This window comes from Boleophthalmus pectinirostris, unplaced genomic scaffold (genome assembly GCF_026225935.1).
Source record: "Boleophthalmus pectinirostris isolate CB_2022bp ecotype Guang Dong unplaced genomic scaffold, ASM2622593v1 HiC_scaffold_1, whole genome shotgun sequence".
NCBI lineage: Eukaryota > Metazoa > Chordata > Actinopteri > Gobiiformes > Gobiidae > Boleophthalmus > Boleophthalmus pectinirostris.
The window spans coordinates 33,345,921-33,370,754 of NW_026570970.1; the positions used below are offsets into that span (position 1 = coordinate 33,345,921).

The window sequence follows — 24,834 nt, forward strand, 5'->3', positions numbered from 1 at the left end:
AAGCAAAACTGTATTTTGAAACTTAATCAGGAAACTTAATTGACATCTAGGCCTACATTATTGCGCGATTCACTCTCCTTTTCAAAAAGGGTGTGGGTCTCTGAGAATACAAAAATAGCATCAGCGAAAGTACAGACCCATCAGTTTAAATCCTCTTTGATTGACAGCTCGTTCAGCCAATCAGCGCCTGCGAGAGATTCATGTTTTGATTTATCATCCAATCAGAGAGGAAGGAATTCAACAGTGGGCGGGTCTAGAGCGTTTTCCTGCCAAATGTCATAACAGATGGCAGCGGAGGAGAGACTGACAGATTCGTGCGCGTTATGAATGAATATTGTTAATACGCGTTTATCTAACAGTCTAAAATAGTAGGCCCATGCTATTTATGAATAAGAATGCTCATCTTCCGTCTATGACAAATATGCAGATTAGCTAGTGGCAGACCGTCAAACCAAATATTTCAAATACAGGCTCATACGTTTAAGTACGATAAGTATGTTATGAACAAGTTCTGAATAAAAATTACCATAGGGCATTATTATAGGTGCATATCATATCCAATAGCCTTTATGTTTGGTGTTTCTGAGCATATTTGACTTAATTAAGTAACTAGAAAATATATAACGTTAATAATAAATATTAGAGAAAATTGTTTTAATTGTTTTAGCAAAGTACAGTTTTGCTGTTGATTGTCCAAATGTAGTTGCCATACTCTAGAATCCAGACCGGCTCACGCATGCGCAGAGGGCTTTGCGAAACAAATTGGGCAGCGACGAATTGGGCGGTGACAAGCGGCACAGACTGTAATTCCAACGAAAGGAAAAGGGACCGCTACAGAGAAGATTTGGGCGTTTTATACGGATTTAGCTACTGAAAATTAATTGGAAAACGTGTGTTGTTTTGAATATTGTCCTTGTTCTTTTATTTTGTCGTGTTTTGTGGCTTTTCTTCAACGACGATCCCAAAATCTCTGGACTACAGTTCGATGCCTGATCCGCTTCCAAGAGGGACAGCTGCTGGGATTGTTTGGATACTATGAGGAATGTTTTATTTTTACCAAGAAAAACGTAGTATTTTTATGTTTTAACGTACGCCGATTTTTATATTACTGCCTAATTTAATATTACAGTTATAATTTTGCAAACTGGGCGTGTTATTTGGGCTTTTTTGATCGGAATGCTAGCTCGTTAGCCGCCTAGCATAGTTTCGCCGTGTTGAACGAATGAATGAACGGACTGTATTGTAGCCACGAAAACAACTTTTTATTGTTTTATGTGAACGATCCAACCCGTAGCGAAGGAGTTGGCGTTTAAATACAGCATGTTCTTGTCGTGCTAAGTGCCACAAATGGACTGGAATGTGGTTAGAAGTGAAAATCGGTGATTGAAGGAAGAGGCTAGAGAGAGAATTTGGATTTGCGCTAATGTTTGGACGAAAAAGAACGTAAACTAGCCACGTTTATTTGCACTATTTGGACTGAGTTTGAAGCTTAGAGCCGTGCGGAGATGGGGAACACTTTATCATGCTGCGTCTCCCCAGAATCAAGCCCCAAACTCCCGTCGAGACAAGCTCCGGAGAGGCTGGAGGAGGTTCACACCAGTACCGACGTGAGCGACGACAACACCGGGCCCTACCTGCAGCACATCAGCGACAGAGAAATCCCCGATGGTACGTACTTACAGCGGGGATAGCTATTATAGGCCTATATGAATATTTAAGGACGAACTAGACTAGAACTAAGTATTTCTATTCTAAACCAGGACCAAGTGAGACACATATGGACTAAACCAGAACTAAAGCATGTCTTTCACATGACGTTCACACCTTTACAAACACCAAATATCAAAAGTTAGACTAAACTGGAACTTAAAAGGCTCATATTACGCTATTTTCTGGTCTTTGTTATAATGTTGTTTCCTCATTACCTGGAGTTGTGTTGTGTTTTGTGTTTTTTCCTTTAAGACAAACCCTGCTGTGTTCTTCACTCCAACAGAAAACACTCTGTTCCACCTTGTGATGTCATGTGGTAATACAGGATGATTTCTAAGTGAATTTCCAATCTGTACTGAACCGAAGGTAAAAGGTAGCTGTTAATTTGAAAACTACCACTACATGACATCTCGGTGTGGAACAGAGCATTTTGATCTTTCAGATGTAGACAGACTAATAAACCAGAGTTACTCAAACATGTGTGAGTGAAACAAAACACAACTCCAGGTCTGTTTTTGATGAGGTAACAGCAGTGTAATATGGCTTAAAGTTCACAAGTGTCAGTTTTGTGTAATATAGGACCAGGACTTAAACATGTCTCAATCACAGTCTACATCAAGAAGTGGACTTAAGGGAGTGTCACATTTCCAATAGCGTTCGGCTCCAGTCAAAAGAAGCCAAGCTCCATATTAGGAATAAGAATTACTTTATGGTCAAAATTGCAAAATAAAAACACCATGATCATGTAGAGCAGGTTAATACTACAGCAGTTACAGAGAGAGGTGACAATATTCCAATTTAAGTCAATTGGAGCCAGGATCAGAAGGAGCTGGAAGCGCCCCCATGCTCACTGCCTATTTGTAAGTCTATGGTTGCAATCAGATCAAAACCAGGATTAAACTAGATCTAAGTCTGCTCTCACAATTACACACACATCAAATTTGGGACTAAACTGAAACTAGAGGTAGACAATATTGACAAAAATGATTTGATGTAGTAATTGGTGGCATATAAAACTGTTATTATCATATATTATTAATACTTACTACAATAAGTAATGTGTATTTTCTTTTTGAAGATGCAAAGACTAACAGTAGTATAGAAAAATATGAACAAACCTAGAGAAATATTGATGGGTATAAAATTGGAAGAAATATTCAAGATTAACATGGTAAACAAATTATTTAACAATTCAATTCATTAACAAAAATGAATTTTAAAAAATGTAAATAATTAAGTAAAATTGTATGGTACAAACAGAATATAAGATTCATGCTCCAGAAAAATAGTATAGAATATTATGAACACCATTTAGAGTAGTTACAGAGAAAACTAAGTGTGACACATGTACATGACAGTAAATAGATGTAACATATTTTAATTTTAAATAACTGCATAGACCAGACAACAGTCGTATAGAATGATGTGTTGTCTTAGAACAGTCATAGAGCAAATTCGATGGATATTAAATCGTAATAGAAAATAATAATAAAATGGGTTTGAATAAAGTAAAAGTCCATTGTACAAACAGGACGTGCGTGGAGTTGACAGTAAGAATGGACAGGAAGCGTCTGGGGAGAAAGCGAGGTCACGACTCACGCCCTTTTCCTGAGGGAGGGGCACATAATGCGATACTGGGTTTAGAATTACACAGGACCACAAATGCACGGCACCATCAATGATATCGATACGGTAGAACTAGTAGTAGTCAACAAAACATGAATCAATACATTATAAATAAGTCTATTGTTCCTAGCAGCTCTAATAGGTCAGGTTCACAGGACGTCACATTGCAGAACCTCTATAGTTGAGAATGCACATTTCTTGGTTAATATCTTCGAAATGACTGATCTTATCCACATTAAACAAAAACTGGCACAAAACTCAGCATCTACTCTGTTGGTATAATTGAACAAAACTGAAATGGTTTGGTCACAACAGTTTTAAAAGGTGGTACCATTATCCAACTCAAAATATGTTGTTGTCGTCAGTCGAAAAGACTTTAAAGGTGCACAGTGTAACTATCTGGCCCAGGGTTTGCAACTTGCTTGGCCACAGTATTTCCGCAGAGACAAGCCCGCAGTGCCCAGGCCAAGTTACAGGTCAGTTCTGTGGAGAGGCATAGCTCTCTCACTGTAGGAACACACAATTTTGTAGTGTTTTTGAGCACTAAAACATCTGTGATTGCTTAAATGCAACATAAGCGAGTTGAACGCCACACTGTGAAAACCTAATGGACAAAAAACAAAAATATCTCTATGGAAAAAAGTTTGTGGCAGATGCTCTACAGAAAAGTTACACAGCGCACTTTTGAGGAACAAGATTAATATGGCAGTGAACAATAGCCAGGCTGGTGCCACCTAGTGCCTCCGCTCAATTTCATTTCTCTCCAGCAACTAGGTCAGGAATCAGAATACACTAGACGGTTTGCAAAAACCCCGGAAGTGCAAGTTCGGGCACCAGCCAAACAGCGAAGAGCCATATATTCAATGTTGTCAACGATTCCCGAGATTGAGGATTTAAAACCGGAACAAAGAGAATGTTTGGTGAATTTTATCCAGGGGAAAGACGTTCTTGCCCTTCCTCTTACAGGATTTGGGAAAAGCTTAATATACCAGTTAGCCCCGTTAGCGCCGCATTACATACGTCACGACCAAATAGCTGCAGTTGGTTAAATAAAAAAAGTACCCGCCTATCATTGACCAAACGAATTCACTGTGAGGTCAGACGGTTTCTACGAAGTCAAACCGGCTGATGAATCAAGCTAAGTAAACAGTGAATCTACCGTAGAGTTATATAGACTCGTGCGCTCTATCTCTGCTCTCTATCAAATTCTAGAACATGAATGCACCCTGTTTCAGTAGAAGTCTCTGGGGTGGGGCAGATTAAATAAGGCTAAAATCTGTGACCGCGTTGGATAAAAAGTAGCTGTAAATCAGAGGGGACATGTAGATGTTTTCTCAGAGGAGTTCGGGGCGGTGAGTTTAGGCACAGCTGTGGTTGAAGTCGGGGTCATTTTGAGTCCAGCTCCTTCCTCACGTCTCTCACTTCTCTGTGTTTATGTCATTCTGCCTATCCCACCCTCTTCTTTCTCTCCCTCCATCTCTTTCTTCTCGGAACTAATCTTTCCAAGCCCAGTCCAGTTGTCCTCCTGACTCCTCTCACTCCCACTGTCTCTTTTTCTCCCTCCCTTTCTCTCGCCATTCCGTTCTCCTCTCTCTTTTCCTCTCCCTCCCTCCCTGCCTTTTTTCCTCACCCTCTTCCTCCCTCTTCCAGTCACTGTCCCTCTAATCCTCTTCTTTATATAAGTCTCCGTCTGTGAAGATAAACTCAGTTCTGCTTAAAGGAGGCATATTATGTAAAATCAACTTTTTTTTATAACAATGTTCTCCGCTCATCATTAACATAGTCAAAGCTGCATTTCAGTTGATTCATGCATAATCTTGTATTGTTCTTCAAGTGTTCAGAAAATGTTTCTTTTCACCTAACCCCATCTCCACTCACTGCGCTGTAATTATTTGTGACTTATTTAAAAAATTCTGATTCAGAATAGATCATAAATGTTGGGTTAGAACAGGGGTCTCCAATCTGTTTCCACCGGTGAGCTATCTTTGCAAAATGATAATGCCATAGAGCTACTGATTTCAGTGGTTACAAGAAATGGAGTATGTTTAAGAGCCACTGCGAGCCTTCAATGTGGTACAGTGAGATACCTATAAACAAAACCATTATCCATTTATTCATGTACAAAGTTTGGCATCAAAATAATACACGTACAATGTAAAAGGCATTTAATTGATCAAATTTGACTTATTCTGCACAGTACGTGTAATTCAGAAATCCACTGGTGAGCTACTTGGAAGGGGGTGGAGAGATACTGGTACAGGTTGGAGACCCCTGAGTCAGAAAATGTCATGTACTGGTAGATTAAAAAAAAAAAGGAAATGAAAATATGCTGCTTGAAATACCACTATAAAGAGGTGGAGGTTCTCAGTCCTGCAGTTTTGAACAAGAAGTTGATGCACTTCTTTCAGCAGTTTTAGACAGGGCTGTCTTATGATTATTCTAATCTTGCACACTAAGACTTTCACAATACATTTTCAGCCAAATAAAGGTTGAAATTTGTTGACTGAAGAAACTTTCTTCTTATAAAACAGAATAGATAAATAGTGAATGTTTTGAATAAAGAGCACACATTTTTGTTATAAAAGAAAAAAGACAGAAATGAATTTTCTAAACGTGCTCCCTGCAGGCTTCTAAATAAAAAGAATATTTACAGATAAAGTGTGTTATTGAGAAACTTTTTTGACCTTTTGATTTAGCAATACTGCTGTCTTTGTCTAAAAAAAAGTCAAAATATGTTTATTTTTATAACTGATTAATTTTAGAGCCCTAGGTTTAGTTGAATATTGTGGTTTACAGTAAACAAAATGTGAAGTTATGATCTACATTTGTTCTAGTTTAATATTAAAAAACCCAATGCATACTAAGTCTTCTATAAGGATGATGTCCAGAACAACTCTTTAAAGTATTGTCAACTCTTCCCTTAAATAAAACTCCTTCAGAGACACTGATCTTGGTGAACCCTTTTTGTAGTTTTAGTTTTTGAGAAATCTCTCTCTTTAAAGTGTGACTGAAGCTCATGACTTCCTCCTGTTCTGCCTCCAGGCCACGTCTGTGAAACCCACAACTCATGACAACATACATACTCTCTTCAAAGGCCTGGTTTAGTCCTGGTTTAGTCCTGGTTTGGTTCTGGTTTAGTCCTGGTTTGGTTCTGGTTTAGTCCTGGTTTGGTCCTGGTTTGGTACTTGTTTACTCCTGGTTTAGTCCTGGTTTGGTTCTGGTTTGGTCCTGGTTTGGTCCTGGTTTGGTGCTTGTTTACTCATGGTTTAGTTTTGGTTTGGTCTCTTGGTTTGGTCCTGGTTTGGTCCTAGTTTGGTCCTGGATTAGCCATAGTTCGATCCAAGACAAATCCTTATTTTGTCATGGTTTAATCCTGGTGTGTTTCAAATGACACTTCTAATTTACCTTGTATACATTTAAGTTATGATCCAGTCCTGTTGTTAGTCCTGGTTCATCCTGTCTTTGGCTCTGGTTTAGTCTTGGTTCAGTCCTTGTTTAGTCTGGTTTAAATAGCCTTGGACCTGGTTGCGTTTTTCCTTGCTTAGTCCTAATTCTTCACATCTGGTTAAACCCCATTTTAGACCCAGTTTAATTCCACTTACAGGAAGTGCTGGTCTAGTCCGGGTCTAGTCCTGGTCTAGTCGGTGTAGCTCTGCTCTAGTTCTGGTTTAGACTTTGTTTAGTCTTCCTGATGTAGTTCTGATGTAGACTTGGTTTGCTGATTTCGTTTTAGTCCTTGTTAAAGGTTGTATAGAGGATTTTCCAAGGAACGAGAAATCCAGCGACCGTTTGTCCTTTTTCAAATGTTGCGCATGCGTGAAACCCCCCCCCTCCCCTACAGCTCCCTACGTAGAAACGCCTCCTCCCGCCTCCTCCTTACGCCAGAAACAGGTTTGTTTACAGCCGGTGCGCTGCACATGACTTGTAAACAACTAACTACAGTGTTGGTTAGGCAAGACGGAGAAGTGAGGAGCGGGGGGAGCGGGTGTGCGGACATTTCGTTCGCGGACGAGAAGTGAGGAGCAGGGAGAAGAGCGGAGCAGGGAGAGGAGAGAGGAGAGAGGAGAGGAGAGAGGAGCGGTGCGCGGAGATTCCGTGCCCGGAGAAGTGAGGAGCAGGGGGAAGAGCGGATCGGGCAGCGGGGACAGGAGCAGGAAAGGGGTGCAGAGAAGGGTGCGCAGAGATTCAGTGCGAATGAACTAGCTACAACACGCAGCAGCAAGCGGACTCTTTCTTTGCCTTGAAAATTACGTTTTCAGACATAGGATATCGCTTTCGTGTCCTGAAAAACGTTTGTCTAGCTCTTGGAAATAAAGTACGTTTTCATAATAAGCAGAAGTGACCTGTCCAGGAGTAATTTGGCGACCAGTGCGTCAGTCTTTAGACCCTGCGTCTGCTTCAGTTGCGCCATCGCTGGAATGAATCTTCAAGAATCACCTTAGTTTGGCTTCGCTGCTTTTCCCCTTGTCTTCTTCTTTCAGCGACCTCAAAAACGGACTTTCTTTTGCGGCTAACTGCTCCTGGATTCTTGTCTGCCATTGCAACAAACTTTGTGCTAACTGCGAGGAAGATATAGGTAAAAAAAAGCCGCTAAGAACTGTTGCGTTGGTGGAGTAAACAGCGTCTGTGCGGCTTGCGTCTGTGGACTGCGTGACAGGCGTACGTAAACCATGTACCGGCGGCGCGCAGGCAAGTCAGTTACGCTAGAAACGTAGGGAGATTGATTGACAGCCTGTCAGCTCACAGATAACGAGGCAGTGTCGTTATCTATTGGCAAATGTTTAGCCCCACCACGTCCAGAGTTGATGAATTTTTATTCTCTTTTTTTTGGTCATCATAATTACAAGGCTACTGCACCTCTATAATGCTATCATTGACAACTTGAAACAAAAAAAATCCTCCATACAACCTTTAAGTCCCGGTCTAGTCCCGGTTCAGTCCCGGTCCAGTCCTGGTTTTATATTTTTGTTTATTTTGTTCTTTTTAGAGTTGGCGTTGGAGTCAAACCCCTCGGACCACGCTCGGGCCAGTACCATCTTCCTCTGCAAGTCCCAGACAGACGGTGAGTCACGCCACACACAGCGCTTTAAAATAGATTTGGGGAAGAACAAATAATATACACAGATTTTTAAATATTTAGAGACTATTAATTTCTCCTGTCTCTGAAGTAGAAATGAAAATGAACCGAGTAATCACTAACAGAACATTTTGTCTGATATGGAAGTTGCTGCTTTATTTGGACTTGTCTTCTCTCATTTTTCAGTTCGAGACAGAAGGAAAAGCAACCACATAAACCATATCAGCCACGTAAGTCTCACGTGATATTTATTTTTTTTATTGAAATACGATATGCCCTACCTTTTTTAGTGTATGAATAAAATATTATAATAGTACTGCATTACTCTTGCATAGCGTTCAGCAAGAGTTTTGGTATTTGCCTGTTGTAAATTTCAATAACAAAAACCCGATGCACTTTAAATCAGTTTCACACAAAAAATGCTAAATTTCTTCCCTCAAAGTCCAAACCCTGCTCCGCTCCAAACCACATGCTCTCTCTGACGCAGGTTTGGCTCTAGACCTCACCGTTAAAAAAAAAAAACAGCTGATGGCAAAGAAGAAATTAAATTTGTCAACTGGACAAACATTTATTTAGGCCGAAGCCGATCACTGATAACTGCACAGCCTTACAGGAAATGGTGACAGATGATACAAAGGTTTATAGCAGTTTGTGTTGTTTGTGCAGGTTTCTCCGGGCCCTTTGTCAAAGAAGTACAGCTCCTGCTCCACCATCTTTATTGACGACAGCACAGTCAGCCAGCCCAACCTCAAGAGCACCATCAAGTGGTCAGTGTTGGGAAAGTTACTTTTAAAATGTATTCCCCTACAGATTACAGGTTACATTCCCCAAAATGTAGTTTGTAACGTAATCCATTAAATTAGAGTAACGTAACCTGAATACTTTGGATTACTTGATTTGCTGTAGAGAAGCAAAGACATCATAACATAAGATGTTTTGTCTGATAAAAGAAAATAAAAAGCCCAGTCTTTACTTAACCAAATTAAAAAATATTATTGATAGAGGAGACATGTCCGCACAGCATGGTTTAGTCCTGTTTTAGTCCTGGTTTAATCCTGGTTTAGTCCTGGTTTTAGATCTATTTTAGACCTGGTTTAGACCTGGTTTTAGTCCTGGTTTAGTCCTGGTTTAGACCTGGTTTAGACCTGGTTTAGATCTAGTTTAGACCTGGTTTAGTTTCCAGCAATGACTGGAATTACCAAAAAAAAAGAAAGAAAAACAAAAAAGGGGGGATATAGCCCAAAATGTGAAAACTGGAAAACAGGAAAATACCGCAGTGTAATCCATTTATTTTAACAAAGTAACTGTAATCTAATTACCACTCACTGAAACAGTAACTGTAACTGAATACAGTTACTCATAATTTGTACTCTGATTATGTAACTCTGATACATGTAATCTTTTACTCCCCAACACTGCAAGTGGTGAGGAGAGAGTACTTAACAAAAGAAACAGAGCGTGATGCTTAAAAAAACAGAGAGATTTACTCTATTGAACCACAACAAGGCCTTAACTTAAAACTTGATACACTAAGGCAGAGATTCTCAAACCAGTACACAAGCTCCTTCAGGCGGGACTCAGAATGTGCCTAGAATGTTCCATAGTATTGTAGGTCTCCATGGTGATATATCCAGGTGATGCCATCAGATCTATGGAGAGGCTACTCTGCTCACAGACAGAGTACAAGCTTTTTTGGAGCAATAAAAACTCCAGTGATATGTGCAAAATAATAACATCTTTATGGAGATTTAATTATTTGCACAAGGAGTATTTCAGTAGATTCAATTAAATAAATGAATATAATTAATTCATACAAATAAAATTACTGCATCTGATATATTTTGTAGCTCCAAAATAAACGACTAAATGACTAAATCCTCTTTCATAACCAGTTAATCCTCCTGCTAATATTCCTCTGTAGAATCTAATCTGAGAAATTATTTAAAATTCTACAAATTATTGACTCCACAAAGTTTGGTTCTTTTTAAAAACAATAAATGAAACTGCTGTAACAGATTTTTACAGGGATTTTAAACAGTTTGCAGTGGTCTAAAGTTCTTCCTCACTTACCTTACGCATTCAGAGCATCTTTATTATTTACCTTGATGAGTTTATAAGAGCTTTTCACAACTCTTAGACCAGAGCTCAGTTTCGCCGTGACGATAAAGCTAACAACTAGCATGCTAACTTACACTTCCTGATTATCGGACAATTAAGCACTTTATAATTAGATGCAGACAACAGCAGTAGATTTATTGTGACCTCACGAGCTGCTTATATAATATATCTGTTACTGGGGCAAGACGAGATGTGCTCAAATACAAGACTTATTGTGTTATTTTCTATTTAATCTCATGTACATTTCTTTGTCTTTCAGTGTTACATTAGCTATTTACTACCACATCAAAAACAGGTGAGTGTCTTTGCAGAATCACATTATTTTGAGTTCATTTGGTTTATTTCGTGATATTAAAAATCCGTTGTTTGTGCATCTCAGGGACTCAGATCGGTCGATGGACATCTTTGACGAGAAGTTGCATCCATTATCGGTGCGTGTGGTTACAGTGCTGTTTCTGCGTACTTGAGCAAAACACTACACTTAGCTTGCCATTGTAAATGCATATGAGGTTGTAAGAGTAATGTAGAGACCATTTAGTGAAGCACTCTGTTAGCGCTGAGCATCCAGCTGGGTTTGAATATACATCAAAAGAGCAATGTGGGGCAATCCTTGTTTTATTTGTTTAAATCATGTAATGTGAACTTAAAGGTGCACTGTGTAACTTTTCCAGGTGGAGGGTCCGCCACCTGATGTATCCTTGGAAATGTTATTGCTTTGTCTAGAATGTTTCACAGTTTAGATTAAAGGGACAGTTCGGAATTTTGGACATAGGACCTCATTTCCTTGTGAGCCAGAGTGTTGGAAACATGTGGAGACACTTTTTTAAATATTCCATCCAGTCCTTGTATTTGCAGAGGTCTCTGGTGCTAGGCTAGTGCATGTCAATGGCCATAGTTATCCTGTCACTAAAAAACTTACCCACTCCACAAAACACCCAAGGCAAAACAGTTATAAGGCCAGACAGTCGATGTAAATGTCTGTGTCAGGAGAATAATTTTAGAAGTAAAACCAACCTTGCATTTGAAGGATTTATGTGTGAGCAGCAGCAGCGAGTTGTACTTCCTGATAGAAAGCTTGACAGCGGCGGACTGATATATGAGAAAATAGTCCCTCAACATGCGACGATTCATGCAATGCAAGGTTAGTTTTATTTCAAACATTATTCTATCAACAGAGACATTTACATGGACAGTCTGGTGTAATAATAGATTTGCTTCGGGTGTTTTGTGGAGTAGGTAAAACTGTTTTTAGTGGCAGGCTAACTATGGCCATTGACATGCACTAGCCTAGCACCAGCGACCTCTGCAAATACAAGGACTGGATGGAATATTTTAAAAAGTGTCTCCACACGTTTCCAACACTCTGTCTCACTAGGAAATGAGGCCCTATGTCCAAAATTCCAAACTCTCCCTTTAAAATAATAAGGGAGACAAGGAGGTTACAGCACTACAATACATTACAGTTCAGATCTGTGGAGAGTCGCCCTATTCACAGAAGGAATTATTGTATTTTTGAGCAGTAGAAACACCCATAGTTAATAAATGCTAGATGGATGTTTAAAGTCATCCCCTTGACCACAAAAGTTGAGCAGTGCACCTTAAAAGCCCCACTATGTAACTTTCTGGAGGTGGGAAATCAACTGCATGATTCCATGGAAAGAGTTAAACAATACCAGTTTTTGTGTAATGAATACGACTAAAATGAAGGGAATAAAAGCTTTTATTTAGTCTTTTCGGCTAAAAAATTACATACTGTGGCTTTAATGGAAGCTGAACATCAAAATTTCCTCTTGCAATATGAGAAATAGTTTTAGAATTATAAAACTTTTTTTTAAAAAGTTGTTGTTTTTTTGTATTGTGTGAATGAAACAAAACACAACTCCAGATATGTTTGTGATGACGAAACATTACAACATAGACTCGGAAAACGCTGTAATATGGCCCCTCGAATTTTCTAAATGCCTGTTATTGTTTTGTTTGGCAGAGAGAGCCGGTGCCAGAGGAGTACTGCCGCATCGACCCGGAACACAAACTCATCTATCGTTTCGTCAGGACGTTATTCAGCGCGGCGCAGCTCACGGCAGAATGCGCCATTGTCACTCTGGTCAGTCTCTGTCCTCTGCCCATTCACTATTGTTCACTGTGATCATTACAAAGCACTTTATGCACAATAGAGGAGCTTCAGCGATTCAGTTTATTTGTTTAAAATTCAAACTTGATCCTGTTGTCCTAATTATCATATTTTTTATAGTTTTGATTGTCTCTTGAACTCAAATTAGATTGGCTCACATTCATATCAATAATTATTCATCATGGGTTTTACCATAACCACAACATAGACTATTTAATTTAGAATTTTATTAGTTGCTATGACTACTGTGGTTAAATCTAATACACTAGGAATTGTGTAAAAAACATACTTATCACATATGTAAAACTGATTACTTTTGCTTAACAATTGTAGTTTTGTCCAATCAGAAAGCAGAAGGAGCTCCTCTCTTTGGGTTGCCAGGTTAATGCTGTCACAGATTTAGCTGATGTTTTTTAATTAGGTGGAGAACATCATGGTGCATACTACATGCAGCTAAAGGAGTACGTGCTGCTCAAAGTGTTCAGTAGAGGGCAGCACATCCTTACATTCTGGGGTCTTGCTGCAGCTTTTTGGATGGAGACTGGATTTCAGTCAGTCACAAATTGTACAGAGTTAGCAATTTCTTAAAAAACAAGGAGTATATAAGAGTAGGAGGTGAACTGTGTTACCAAAATCATCACACTTTAGTATTGTGAAAACGCGAAGCCACGTCATATCCTCCTGACACCCAGCCCATTTATTTGTATCCTTTATAGTGGACATTGAGTTAACCAGTTTATCTTTTAAGTGTTTTGAGATAGACTCTTATGGGGACTAGGTTCTTCTGCCTGAATAGGGTTGGGGATTATAGGTACTATCATGTCCAGGATAAAAAAAAAAAAAAAAATTCAATAGGAGTAAAAAATAAAACTGTGCGACTGTAGAAGGTTGTCAGAAATGTTGTTCATCATCAAAAAATGTTTCTTAGGTTGTTGACTGCACATGGATTTACACCAAAATGTCTCCGGCGTTCCATCACAGAGGACATGTTACAAATTATAAATAAAAATAAAATAACAAAATTTAAATGCTAAGGTGTTCATTTACTAGCCTGATTCATCAGCGGGTTTCACTTTGTTTCACTTTGTACAACCCATCTGACCTGATTTCGTTCGGTCGACGGTAGACAGGTACTTTTTTTATTTTATTTAACCAATCGCTGCTATTTAGTCGTGATATTTTTTCATGCACCACTAACCGGTATATTAAGCTTTTCCCAAATCCTGTTGGAAGAAGGACAATAATGTCTTTACTCTTGATGAAATTCACCAAACATTCTCTTTTTTCCGGCTTTAAATCCTCGATCTCGAGAATCGGTGACAACACTGAATATATGACTCTTCGCTGATTGGCTGGAGCCGAACTCGCACTTCCGGGGTTTTTGCAAACCATTTATTGTATTCTAATTCCTGACGTAGTTGCTGGAGAGAAATGAAGTTCAGCGGAGGCACTAGGTGGTGCCAGCCTGGCTAATCATTTACCTCCAAATAAAATCACAAAAAAACATATATTGCAATACACTTTTTTTGCTTCGGGTCCCAGGAGGATATATAGTAGGGCTGGGAATCACTGAGTCCTGCACGATTTGATGATTCACAATTCATGGCTCATGTTACGATATTATGATGATATGGCGATACATGTGTTGATCAGTATATTGTGCATCTCTTTGATACGTTGCTGTTTTTTAAGAACCAAATCTATTTTATCCACAATATCATCTTTGTTAAACATTACTTGCACAAAGTTACCATGAAATATATAAACAAGTTTCCTTCCACTAAATAACCAACAAAATCATAATGCAGTTACAAAAAAAAATGCTACCAAAAAAAACCACCAAAAAATACTATTGGCAATATATCGATACAACAGGCCACAATAATAATTCAGTATCAGCAAATGTAATATATTTCGATATTTTTGCACACTCCTAATATAAAGAGAGCTCTTATGGGGTTATTGCAAGCTGATTTTAGTTGTAATACCTGGAAACCCAAAGTGATAAGCTCATTCTTCTTTCACTGTTCCCCAATATGTTTTTACTCAAGTTATGATTTATTTAAAGCAGACCTGCTCTGAAAAAATCAACTCTTCAGAGCTTTTAACCATGTTCTCACTATTTACTCACCCAGAGGTGCAGTTGGAGTGATTTTTGCATGTTTGCGAAATCTTGAATCACTTATTTTCAAGAACGCCATATTGCCGATCAGTCCCTGTTTTCACCCACACTGGTACGTGCCCACCGTTCTGTAACCATTTTATTTCCTTAATTGGCAATACACAGAAGATTCGGCAGAGTCACAGTCATTTTGGTCCAAATGAAGGGGAAAAAAATCAGTTTTTCGCTGGCATGCTCTGCAGATGGTGACTCTACTCTGATGACGTTTACAGTGACATCGGCTTCCACTGGGCACAACTTTATAACGCAGAAAGCAGCAGTCTTGTTTCTTTTATTATTTTTGTTGTATTTTTTATTTTTTTGGTTTATTTGTTTGTTTTAAGTTATTTTAGATGAATATTATGATTAAAAAGTGCATATAATAATAATGATACACGGGTGTCATAGATTATAACTATATAGCAGACACAAGTATAGTAGGTTTTCTTTAATATGGTTTCTTGTGTATAAATGCCACCTATGGTTTAACTGATCACACAAGCACTGATTACAGATTAAACAGGGTTCCCACGGCCATGGAAATCCTGGGAAAGTCATGGAAATTGAAAATGTAATTTTCTAGGCCTGAAAAGGTCATGGAATTCTAGTATCTCTTTCATGCAATTACAGTATTCTCTTAAGTTCTCATTAAGGTGTTATGATTATTTTCGAACATATGGGCCCGGTCAAGCAGAAGTAAACAACAAGGCCAAAAATTCAAGTTAATGCATCTGATATAAAAATGTATTGAACAGATACATATGTACTCTAGTTTATGAAACTGTTGACCTTTTTTCTGTACCATTTTTGGTTCTAAAGTTCCATACGTTTTAAACAGACCATGTATGAAACATGGAACAAAAATTATTTCCCAAATTTCAAAGACCTGCAAATCATGTAAATAAATGGATGTATTTCACCATATCTTGTGTTATTCCATCTTTGAACTGTTGATGAAGGTACAGGATTTTTCAAAAAAAATTATTTAAAATGATAAAAATTTGCTTGGAAGGACATATTTTATAGAAATAGTTTCCTTTCATTTTGAAGTAATATTAAAGTATTCGGAAGAAAAAAGCGACAAATTATGCAAAATCATGCACCTCCGTTACTTTTCCCTCCGTTACCATGACCTTTCTTAATAAAAAATCTCATGACTCAAAAAGTAAGAGGTTTTTCAACCTAGTCTTGTACCATATGGTAGAAAACTATATGAAGCAAATATTCAAACCAGTTTGTTAAGGATATGGAAGTGAGAACCAAGAGTTATCACTGTTTGGATTTATTGCCCAAAAAGTGCTGAATATTTCTTCCCTCCGTTACCGACATGAGTTTTTAAATTTTTTGTCAACAACTTGAAAGAATATCACAGGTTTAACTTGACCCTGTTGGAGTGTAACTCTTTCCTACATTCTGATACTTTACTTATTTCAATAGTCCCTGTAGTTTCTGAATAAGAGACATTTGAATGTAAAAAATCTGCCCCTCTTCTCCTCCGTTACCACTTGACTGGACCCATATGTGCCTTTTGTTTAAAAGAGACGACAATAAATGCGCTGACTGTATTTTGAATGTTAAGAAACTATAATCCCAAACCATAAGGTGAGTGGAAAGGGTTAACATTTCATATTTAGCCCTAAAAGTCTGATCAATCCTACACATGTAGGTGCCGTAAAGTCATGGAAAATGCACTTTAGGTCATGAAAAAGTCATGGGAAATTTTTGAAATTTTGACAGTGAAAAAGAGTGGGAACCCTGCATTAAATATAAGCATAAAGTATCTCGTGTATTACCAGTTTTTTGTTATGCTTTTTTTAAGGCTTTGAGGGCAAAAACTTGACTGGGGGAGGGGCACTGGTTGTGCTGGGTCTATATTGTAGCTTTTCATGAACAAAATGCAAAATGATTCTATAAATTTCCCCACTCACCTCCCTCTCTCCTTTAGGTGTACCTGGAGCGCCTGCTGACTTACGCCGAGCTGGACATCTGCCCGGCCAACTGGAAGAGGATCGTTTTGGGGGCCATTCTTTTGGCGTCGAAAGTTTGGGACGACCAGGCGGTTTGGAACGTGGACTACTGCCAGATCCTCAAGGACATCACTGTGGAGGACATGTGAGTGACGGAAGTGAAGGGAAATACAAGGACCAGAGGAGACGGGGAGTTTTGATTTTTAAAGGGCCTATGTTATAATGTTGTTTCTTCATCACAAACATACCTGGAGTTGTGTTTTGTTTCATTCACGCATGTTTAACACACAAACCCTGCTTATTATTGTGTTTTTAAACTCTATACAGCTTCACTAGAATCATTTGGATGATTTCAGCCCTGGAATTGCCAATCTCTACAAATCTAAAGGTAAAAAGTAGCTGCTAATAATAAAGGATTACTCAAACATGTGTGAAGGAAACAAAACACAACTCCAGGTCTGTTTTTGAGCAGGTAGCAACATTATAATATGGCTTAAAGTTCAAAAGAGTGTCTATTTACTTCACTCAGTTATGGTTAAAAGCCACCTCCCTCTCTGTTTCTGTTTCTGTCTCCTCTCTCTCTCCTCTTGTCTCTCTCTTCCCTCTCTCCTCTCTCGCTCTCTCCTTTTCCTCCCCTCTCCTTCCGCACCCCACCTTTGCTCTCTCCACCCCCCCCCTCTCTGTCTGAAGTGCCTTTGTACTCCTGGTCCCGCTCTGGAGTGCCTCTCTTGGTCTCTGTATAATGGACCAGGATCTCGCCCGGTCCATTAGTTGCCCGGGGCGACCAGACATCACACACAAACGCTTTTTACTCCGACGCTGCGACCAACAAAGAGATGGAGAGGATGCGGTCGCCTGGGAAACCAACTCCAGCTTCAGACTGCTCCGTGGTCCTGATTTAGACCTGGTTTAGTTCTGGTCTAGTCTTGGTGTTCGGTTTAGGTTTCGTTCTTATTTCAGTCCTAGTCCAATCCCCCAGTTTATTCCTAGTTTAGACCTGGTTTGATTTTGGTGAAGCTTGGACTAACTTAACTCCTTCTTTACAGTATTCTGGTATAGTTTAGTGGTTTTAGTTTATCATTTTATTATTTGTCATGATGCTTTCTGGGTGTGGTTTAGCATCACTCACACCACTTTCATTTTTGAGCACAATCTATTGTCTTGCTCAAGGACTCAGTGACAACCTGATTCTTTTACACCATATATTTCTAAACCAGATGAGTTAATCAAGCGCCTGGCTCTTAACGCAATTTAAACATGTCGTAACAGGAACGAGATGGAGCGTCACTTCCTGGAGCTGCTGCAGTTCAACATAAATGTCCCGGCAAGTGTTTACGCCAAATATTACTTTGACCTGAGACAGCTCGCCGACGACAACAACCTGAGCTTCCCCCTGGAGCCACTCAACAACCAGAGGGCCCAAAAACTAGAGGTGAGGCCTTCAAAATAAAATAAAACACCAAATAACTGCACGGTCAAATAAAAGCACAGAAACTAGAGATGAGAGCGTTCAAATGAAAGACTGTCTAAAATGTGTACAAAATAAAAGCATAGGCATCAACCTGACCTTTCCCCTGGAGCCATTTAACAGAGGACCTTCAAAATAAAAGAGCAGTCAAAGATGTTCTATCAATATAAAAACACAGATGGCTGAGAAACTAGAGGGGAGCGTTTCAAAAGATTAATAATAAACTGTACGATCGAAACTGGCTGAAGTACATCCTGTTTTGTTTTGGGAGCTTTGCCTTTGGTGAAACAATCCACAGAGCAGCAGATTTTTCAGAGCCAATCTCCTGGCGGAACAAAGAGTGCTCAAACATACATGAATCATTTGAAGTGGGTAAATGAGAAAGGAAAACAATTCTGTCATGACTAAAGCTTGAGTTTGCATAATCTGTCTCCTTTTAATGCTGTTTTTGTTTGTCGTTCAGGCCATCTCTCGTCTGTGTGAGGACAAGTACAAAGACCTGAGCCGGGCCGCAATGAGGCGCTCCTTCAGCGCAGACAACCTGATCGGAATCCGCCGCTCCAACGCCGTCCTCTCTTAGGTCCTCACTTGGGTTTTCACGGTCCTCTTTTAGGTCCTCACGGTCCAACGGTTTCTACACAAACTCCTCTTCCTCTTCCTCTGTTTGACCCCGAACAAAACATTTAACCAGGACTCAAGCCAAAATTACTACAAAACGTACAACATTCAGGATGGATTGGAGGTTTAAAGGCGCGCTGTGTAGCTTTTCTGTAGAGGTCTGTCACTGTCTTGTCGCCATAGAAATGTTTTTGCTCCACCTGCAATCAAAATTACTTTTATTCATCTGTTTAGGAATTCAGCAGACCAGTAAAAGAAATAAAAATTAAAAGAAATTAAGTTAAAGATCGGATCTGTGGAGAGGCGGCCACACTCAGTTAAAGCACTTGTTTTTGTTGGCATGAAACGAAATTGCCTGTGAATGGATGAATGCAAGATGGGAAGTTTAATGCCATATTGCGGAATATTCTTGGCAACGCAATAACTTCACCATGGTGACAAGCAGGTAGCAGACCCCCACAGAAAAGCTACGCAATGCACCTTTAAAATTGTCTGTTACTTCCCCATGTCCACAGTAAACGTTGGCTTGAAGGTTGGTGACTATAACAGGGTAATAGTTTCTTCTGGATTTTATGAAAGTTTCCACATTACAAGACGACAGCTGCAGACTTAGAGAGGTCCTGTCGGTTTAGTGCCAATTTTACTTCGATTTTACAGCTTTTTTTTTTTTTTTGGAGGAATCTTAATCTGGTATAGGCCTTTTCTTTTTTTTTTATTATTTATATAAGTGTTTTCTCATGATGCCACCACACTTGGACAGAAGCCCGTTTGGATTTCCAGAGAATTTGAATATGATTTTGTTTTATATGTTATGTTTTACCAAAGAGCTTATGTTTATAAAAAAAAAATACATTTGTGCAAAAAAGAGATTAGTCCGCCGATGATGTTAATACAGATGTTGGAATCACCAGTGCCATCTTAGTATTGACAAAAAGAATGCAGTTTTGACTTTTTGTTAACTCCCATCAGGATTTATAGATGGATTTTGAGTCTTTGAGTCTTGGCCAATACGCGAACGGCAACACAGTCCAGAGACGGGACATAGAAGTTAAAAAAAATAATAAAAAAATATAAGCCAAAGATACAAGGTTTTTAGTTAAATGACCATATTAAAGGTTCTAATCTGTTTTTTAAGACTATATCCAATTTTTAACCTGCCGTTTTGTTTTGTACATTGATAGCTATATAACTGATTGTGTGAAAATTGGAGAGGCTCATACAAGAGTATATTTTAAGATACAATTATAAAATAATTATGTGATTTAAGAAAAACTGTACCGCTGTAAACACAAGAAAAAATATGAACTACAATTGTACATCTTTGTTTACAATTGGAATATAAGAGGATGAAGTCAAGTCCTAGTCTGTAATGGTCTATATGTATCAGAGGTCTTTAAGTCTTGGTTTGGTTCACGTTTAGACCTGGTTTAGTCCGGGTTTTGACTTGGTTTAGTCCTGGTTTTGTGCACCTCTCGGGACCGCTGCAGTCGTCAGTATTAGAGATTTTAGTCCTGGTTTAGACCTGGTTTAGTCTTGGTTTTGTGCACCTCTCGGGACCACTGCAGTCGTCAGTATGAGAGATTTTAGACCTGGTTTAGACCTGGTTTAGACCTGGTTTAGACCTGGTTTAGACCTGGTTTTAGATCTGGTTTAGACCTGGTTTAGATCTGGTTTAGTCTTGGTTTCGTCTTGGTTTCGTGCACCTCTCAGGACCACTGCAGTCGTCAGTATGAGAGATGTTAGACCTGGTTTAGACCTGGTTTAGACCTGGTTTAGACCTGGTTTAGACCTGGTTTAGTCCTGGTTAAGTCCTGGTTTCGTGCACCTTTCTGGACCGCTGCAGTCATCAGTATCAGAGATGTCAGACCTGGTTTAGTCCAGGTTTAGAACATCTTTTTTGTCGGTTATCTGTAGAAGAAACCTTGTATCCCGAACAGTCACAACCTTTGAGCCAATGTCCCTCAATGAGACTTTAGTTTACATGCTGTGGACACTGGTTTGGTCCATTTGAAAGTCCATTAACAGTATTGTGCTGCCCCTCCCAAGTCCTGGTTCAGACCTGGTTTAGACCCGGTTCACATCTGGTTCAGTGCCGGTTTAAATCCGGTTTAGACCAGGGGGGCGGCTCCTTGTTGCTTACTGTGTAGGCTTTAGCTGTGAACCTGTCGTGTTTTTAACAGAATCATTTGCAGATGGACTATTTTAAATAAACACTAATCAATCAACAAAAACTTGTGTCATCTGTTTTATTTATTTCATGCTTTTAACTTCTGTATAACTTATAAAACATATTCTTTTGATAGTAAATAGACTTTGTTCTTACTATTTTGAAACATATCTGCCTAAACTTTAAATTTCGAAATTCGCTTTTGTTCTGAAAGTAAATTTTCCATTAATTTTTCTCATAAACTTCAAAGGCATCCAGCTACATTTTAACTAATATCCATGTTTCAAGTAAAGAAAACACAAACATTTAAAACACAAGATTCGACGAAATGCTTTAATAACTTAGCAGTTTGTAAAGTTCCAGAAATAGATTTTAAAATGACTTTTGTGGTCACTAGTTTTTTATTTTGTAAGTCTATGGGATAAATTAATGGGAAATTAGTTGAGCTCCATAGACAATTATTTAAGATGACTAAATATTCAAACATTTAGGTCAGAATGGGATTGTGGCAGGAAGGGATGTGGCAATAAACTCCAAATAAAACGTTTTATTCAGATTAATTACATTTTTGAGCTTTCAACCATATGTCTTCATAAACTTCCTCTATTTGTGTAATAGTGGTTTTCAGATTCAATTTTCCCTGTTGATTATGTCATGAAATATCCAAAAGATAAATCCACTTCTATTCATTCCTATTAGTGACTAGACCTAAGATGTTACTGTTGTACAACAAAAATCTGGTTGTCATCTGTAATAAATATGATTGGCCTATTGATACTTTGCAGCACCAATATTCCTTGGGGATGTGAAAGCTCTGCTTTGTTAGAAGACTTTAATCTCAGCTTTAATTTAACACAAAATGACCAGACAGAGCTGACTTACTTGGCAGTACAACAGGTGAGATCTTAAACAAGCGTCTCACACATAAAACTACAGTTACGAGCTGTTATGTATGCTAAGCCATGTTGAAAATAAAACACTCCAACAGGACCTTGGACACTCGTATTTATCCCAGTCTTCTAGAAGTTACTTATATAAATCAGTTTTGTGTTTTTTTGTTGTTGTTTTTTTTACTTTTCTGAGAGCACCATGAGAGCACATTGCACCATTAGGGGTGTGCAAAAATATTGAAATATTGATATATCATATTGTTTAATGTGATGATTCAGTATCGATATCAGCAAGTGTATTTTTGGTATATTTTACTAAATTTTTTTGTTACAGCACTACAGTTTTGTTGCTTGTTTAGAGGAAAGAAACTCATTTATGCGACACAAGTGATATTTTCACTGTTTTGAGGATTAAAATGGCGTGTTTTGTTTTCTTCTTGCACAAGAAGTGGTTTAACAAAGACTTAGTATCACAGCCATGATTTAGACATTATTTTTTTATTGAACTGTATCAAATCGATTTGAAATATATCATATGGAGTTGAAAGATCACTGTACGAGATATGTATCGTATTGTGGCCTATGTATCGAGGTATGTATCGTATCGGCAACTTCTTGATGACACCCAGCCCTATCCACCATAGACAGAGACGTCTGGTCACCCGATTTAACCAGGACAGTCCCAGTTTGGAGCCCTGTGTCTCCTGTCCCAGCAGAGTTATACAAACCATTGATTTAGTTTAGTTTTATACAAGAAATGTCCCGAGTGTCCCTATTTTTAACCAATTTGATCCCTGCCAACAATAAAAAGAGATATTAATGGCCATCTGTTTAGGTAAAATACAGAAAAGCTGCTCAATAATGACCAAAACACAAAGAAAATGTGACTATATTGACTCACATGTTGGTCATGAATGGACCGAGTGCAGTTTTCCTTAATTACACACTCGTTTCACAATTTTATTATTACCAACCAACACAAACCGGGGTGTCCCAGTTTTTGATTTGGAAAATCTGGTCACCCTAACCATAGAGATACACATAGAACACCCCCAGCCTGATGTTATTGCAAAGTATCAATACAATGTTATGATGTCTGAAAACGCAGCGATACACTTGAGTTCACCTGTATATTTATTTGGCTCTCCCGAACTCAAAACATGTAACTTAAGTTTTTGTAACTTGAACAAAGAAATAAAACTATTATCAACACATTTTTATTCCACATTGAAACTCAAAAATAAACAAACACAAAAATAGTGTGTCATAAAGAACAATCTGAGTATTTCTACTATTTACAATCATTCACATCCATTCAGACTCAGACGACTAATAAATTAATTCAACATGGAAAAAAAAAAAAAAAAAAAAGAGGGTTTTGAAGCATTTAAATGTATATAACTGTATATACTACTCCACAGTTCCTCTGTGAACCAACAGGGGGAGCACATACATTATTATTGCCAGCGCAAATTTACAAAAAAAATCCAGGGTCTATAAAAAAAATTGTAAAATACATTAAAAAACTTGCAATAATGTCTCATTTTAATCAAAAACACAATACTTTGCAGCTGATCTTACCCACATTCCCTGCAGGTGTGATGCTAACTAAGGGCACTGCTCTGTCTGAAGCTTCATCAGCCTTTAGTATGAGCTTTGTTTTACACTATCTGATCATAGAGTTAATTTATTTGGACCATGAATGCTCGTATTGATCACAGGCTCCTGAAAATGTGTTGTTTAAATCCATTTTGTATTTTTTGTAGAATCAGAATGATGTCACTGCAAAGTATTAGTAAAAAAAAAAGAAGAAAATATGAGGTACTGTAATGCACATGGAGACAAAACAGAACATCAATAGTATTTTAAAACACACACAGCCGCTGATATCATAATGAGATTTAACTTTGCAATCACAAAAACAAACATAATAATAATTTAGATTTTAAAAATTAAAAGAAAAAAAAAATCACATTTGAAAATTCTAATTCCAAACACATTTGAACATTTCAGTCAAATTTCAAGTAATTTCCGGGATTTAAAATGGCACAGAGGACTAAACCTTATCAGGGAAAAGTTTACATTGCAGTCACCAAAACACACGTCTCTCACAAATAAAAGCAAAAACTTCAATTCATGTACATCTTTATACAAGACAAGACTGTACATTTTAAAAGGTCTCATATTACACCACATGGATTCTTATATGAGCTTTAAACCATGTGATAATGTTGTTATCTGGAGTTGTGGTTTTGTTCATGTTTGGAGATGTAGATAGACTAATAATTACCATGTTTTTTGGACTATAAGTCATACTTTTTCATGGTTTGGGTGGTCCTGCAACTTATACTGCTGTGCAACTTACAAATTTCACACTGACCAGTGCACCATGCAACTTTCCTGGAAGTTATTGGATGGATTGACAAAGCCTGGATTCCAGTGACACCTGAAACCATCCTGTAATAATTTTAACTTGAACTGTTGCCAAGTGTGATGCCAGCGATGCTGAAGAGGAAGCAGCGTTTACCTCCAAAGGTCGTGGAGTTACTCAGAAGTGACACGAGGATGAAGAATTCAATGGATTTAGTGATTTGGAGTGAGATGGAGAGTTTGGTAAACTTGTTCTGTTGTTTATGTTATAGTTTATCTGAAGAACTGTTCATATGTGACGTTAACAGTCTGTTGTTCGCTGTTTTATTGTTTTTACTAGAACTTGACTTTCAAGATGAAATGTCGGTTCCTGGTCTCTGATTTTATAAAATAAATTTCCCCCAAAAAGTGCAACTTATAGTCCGGTGCAATTTATACACACTACCGGTGTTAAGTTTTAGAAGAGTCTAATATTTCCAGTTTTTTATTGCAGTTCAAGTCGTGCAAGTCCAATGAAGAGCTTGAAATGGG

General features: G+C 38.3%; 1 protein-coding gene across 1 annotated transcript; it reads left to right on the plus strand.

Annotated features, from left to right (window-relative positions):
- The first annotated feature begins 777 nt into the window (after positions 1-777).
- On the plus strand, positions 778-20,432 carry ccnyl1 (cyclin Y-like 1). The gene is made up of 10 exons (XM_020931050.2): positions 778-1,668; positions 8,324-8,398; positions 8,600-8,643; positions 9,080-9,180; positions 10,791-10,826; positions 10,911-10,962; positions 12,516-12,635; positions 16,769-16,935; positions 18,060-18,222; positions 18,722-20,432. The coding sequence occupies exons 1-10, from the start codon at positions 1,506-1,508 to the stop codon at positions 18,836-18,838; spliced, it is 1,038 nt and encodes a 345-aa protein (XP_020786709.1). The 5' UTR covers positions 778-1,505; the 3' UTR covers positions 18,839-20,432.
- Positions 20,433-24,834: the final 4,402 nt, after the last annotated feature.

Coding starts and splice junctions, on each gene's coding strand:
- ccnyl1 (XM_020931050.2), top strand. CDS start 1,506: ATGGGGAACACTTTATCATGCTGCGTCTCCCCAGAATCAAGCCCCAAA. Junction 8,644..9,079: donor ACATAAACCATATCAGCCAC/GTAAGTCTCACG, acceptor TTGTTTGTGCAG/GTTTCTCCGGGCCCTTTGTC. Junction 12,636..16,768: donor AATGCGCCATTGTCACTCTG/GTCAGTCTCTGT, acceptor TCTCTCCTTTAG/GTGTACCTGGAGCGCCTGCT.